General features: G+C 53.1%; 1 protein-coding gene across 6 annotated transcripts in view; it reads right to left on the bottom strand.

Moving 5' to 3' along the window:
- Positions 1-1,885, bottom strand: part of PRKAR2A (protein kinase cAMP-dependent type II regulatory subunit alpha) — a 139,069-nt gene extending 137,184 nt beyond the window's left edge. For all 6 annotated transcript variants that reach the window (XM_008068165.2, XM_008068166.2, XM_008068167.2 and 3 more), the window contains exon 1: positions 1,409-1,885. In XM_008068165.2, coding sequence (XP_008066356.1) covers positions 1,409-1,661 — 253 coding nt within the window. In that variant the 5' untranslated portion in view covers positions 1,662-1,885. The remainder of the gene's footprint in view (positions 1-1,408) is intronic.

The following is a 1,885-nucleotide window of genomic DNA, read 5'->3' as shown; positions in this document are numbered from 1 at the left end:
CGGAATTACAGGCATGCGCTACCATGCCCGGCTGATTTTTTGATTTATTGTCGAAATGAGGTCTCACTGCCCAGGCAGGTCTCGAACCCGCGGGCTCAGGCAATCCACTCACCTCAGCCTCCCAAAGGCGTGGGATTTATAGGCTGAGCCACTGAGCCCCGCTAATTTTTTTTTTTAATTTCTTTATAGAGACAAGGTCTTGCTATGTAACCCAGGCTGGTCTCTAATTCCTGGCTCAAGCGATTCTCCTGCCTTGGCCTCCCAAAGTGCTATAATTATAGGCACTGCACCCAGCCCAGTGTGATCTGATAACACTAAGACTGTAACTTTGTTGTTCATATGTTTTCACTGTTTTATTTCGGCTGTTCAAAGGTAAGAAAATTCTTATTGCTAAACTGACAAGCATATGTTGAAACAACCAAGGAAAATTCTTATTGCTAAACTGACAAGCATATGTTGAAACAACCAAGGAATTGCTTCTTGACATCCTTGTTTAGATCAGGTTAGAAAGCGTTACCTGTCTTCTTTCCTGCAACCCACACACTACATAAGATACTGGTTTATTTCTTTTTTAAAACGAAGGATCTCTATTTTACCCAGGCAGGACTCGAACTCCTAGGCTCAAGTGACCCTCTCTCCTCAGACTCCAGAGCAGCTGGCAACCGGCAATATAGTTATTGTTTATTCTCATCAAATTTGATCCAGTCGTTTTGATCAAGTTTTTAAAAATGGGAATATTCCCATGTACTATATATTTTTAAAATGCATACTCAAATAAGCCGGGGGTGAAATGACTTAAATTTGCTTTAAAACACTTGGGCAAAGAGATTTTAAAAAGTTATATGTGAAACTTTGTGACAAATATTGACAACTGTTGAATGTGAGTGAGGGCACACAGGGGTTCATCTCACACTTTCTTTTGTCTATGCGTAAACGTTTTCACAATAGATTTTCCCAAAAAATGATATTTCCAAACAAAGTTACCGTCCTGAGAATTAAACACCAGTCACTGGATGTGAAAACTCTTGTCTTCAGAACCAAGCCGGGCGAGGGGTCTCAAGGAGAGCCGAGGGATCCACTGGCAGGCCGGACCTGGGCTTGGCGCCTATCAGGCCTGCGCCACCACGCGGGCCGAAAACGCGCACGTTTCCTTCAAGGCTGAGTCTGACAAATCCCTTGGTGCGCTCTAGGGCTCGCAGACCGCGGAACTCAATTGAGAAGTGGCGCACACGAGGCTCACGCCGGCGCTTCAGGAAGACCCCAGAAACTCCGCTAGAGAGCTCCCAGGTCCCAGCCCTGGACTGTGGGCTTGGCCCAGTTGCGCCACCCGGCCCGGTACCAACTGTAGCCACTTCCAGCACCACTCCCTCGGTCCCCACCGCGAATCTCAACCCCGCCCACTGCCTACCTTCCAAGTCCGAGTCCTCCTCTGACTCGCTATCCCCGTTGGCGTCGGCGACGTGGTCGGGGCCGGGCTCTGGCGGGAGGTAGTCCGAAGGAGAAGCGGCGGGTGGGACTGAGGCTCGGGCGCGGGCCTCGCGCAAGCGGGTGAAGTAGTCTACCGCGAAGTCGACGAGGTCAGGCGGCTGCTGCCGCAGCACCTCTACGGTGTAGCCCTGCAGCAGCTCCGTGAGCCCCGGCGGGATCTGAATGTGGCTCATGCCGGCGGCGGCGGCCGCGGGGACGGACAAGTCTGGGCCGCCGGCGGTCACTGCCTCCGAGCTCCCTCACGCCAACCCCTCGCTCCGCGCCCGCGAGTTCTCCTCTCGCGCGGCCCGGATCCGGCCTTCCTCGCGTCGCGCCGCTCTTTGGCGGGTCTGCGTTTCCGGGCCGCGGAATCCTACGCTACCACGGCGGGCCTGGCGCCGCAGCTGCTGTCACTGGG

The sequence above is a fragment of the Carlito syrichta genome, unplaced genomic scaffold (genome assembly GCF_000164805.1).
Source record: "Carlito syrichta isolate Samal-C Ts95f unplaced genomic scaffold, Tarsius_syrichta-2.0.1 Scaffold309885, whole genome shotgun sequence".
NCBI classification, from domain to species: domain Eukaryota; kingdom Metazoa; phylum Chordata; class Mammalia; order Primates; family Tarsiidae; genus Carlito; species Carlito syrichta.
The sequence above is the reverse complement of the archived record's forward strand: the minus strand, read 5'-3'. Positions and strand labels throughout refer to the sequence as shown.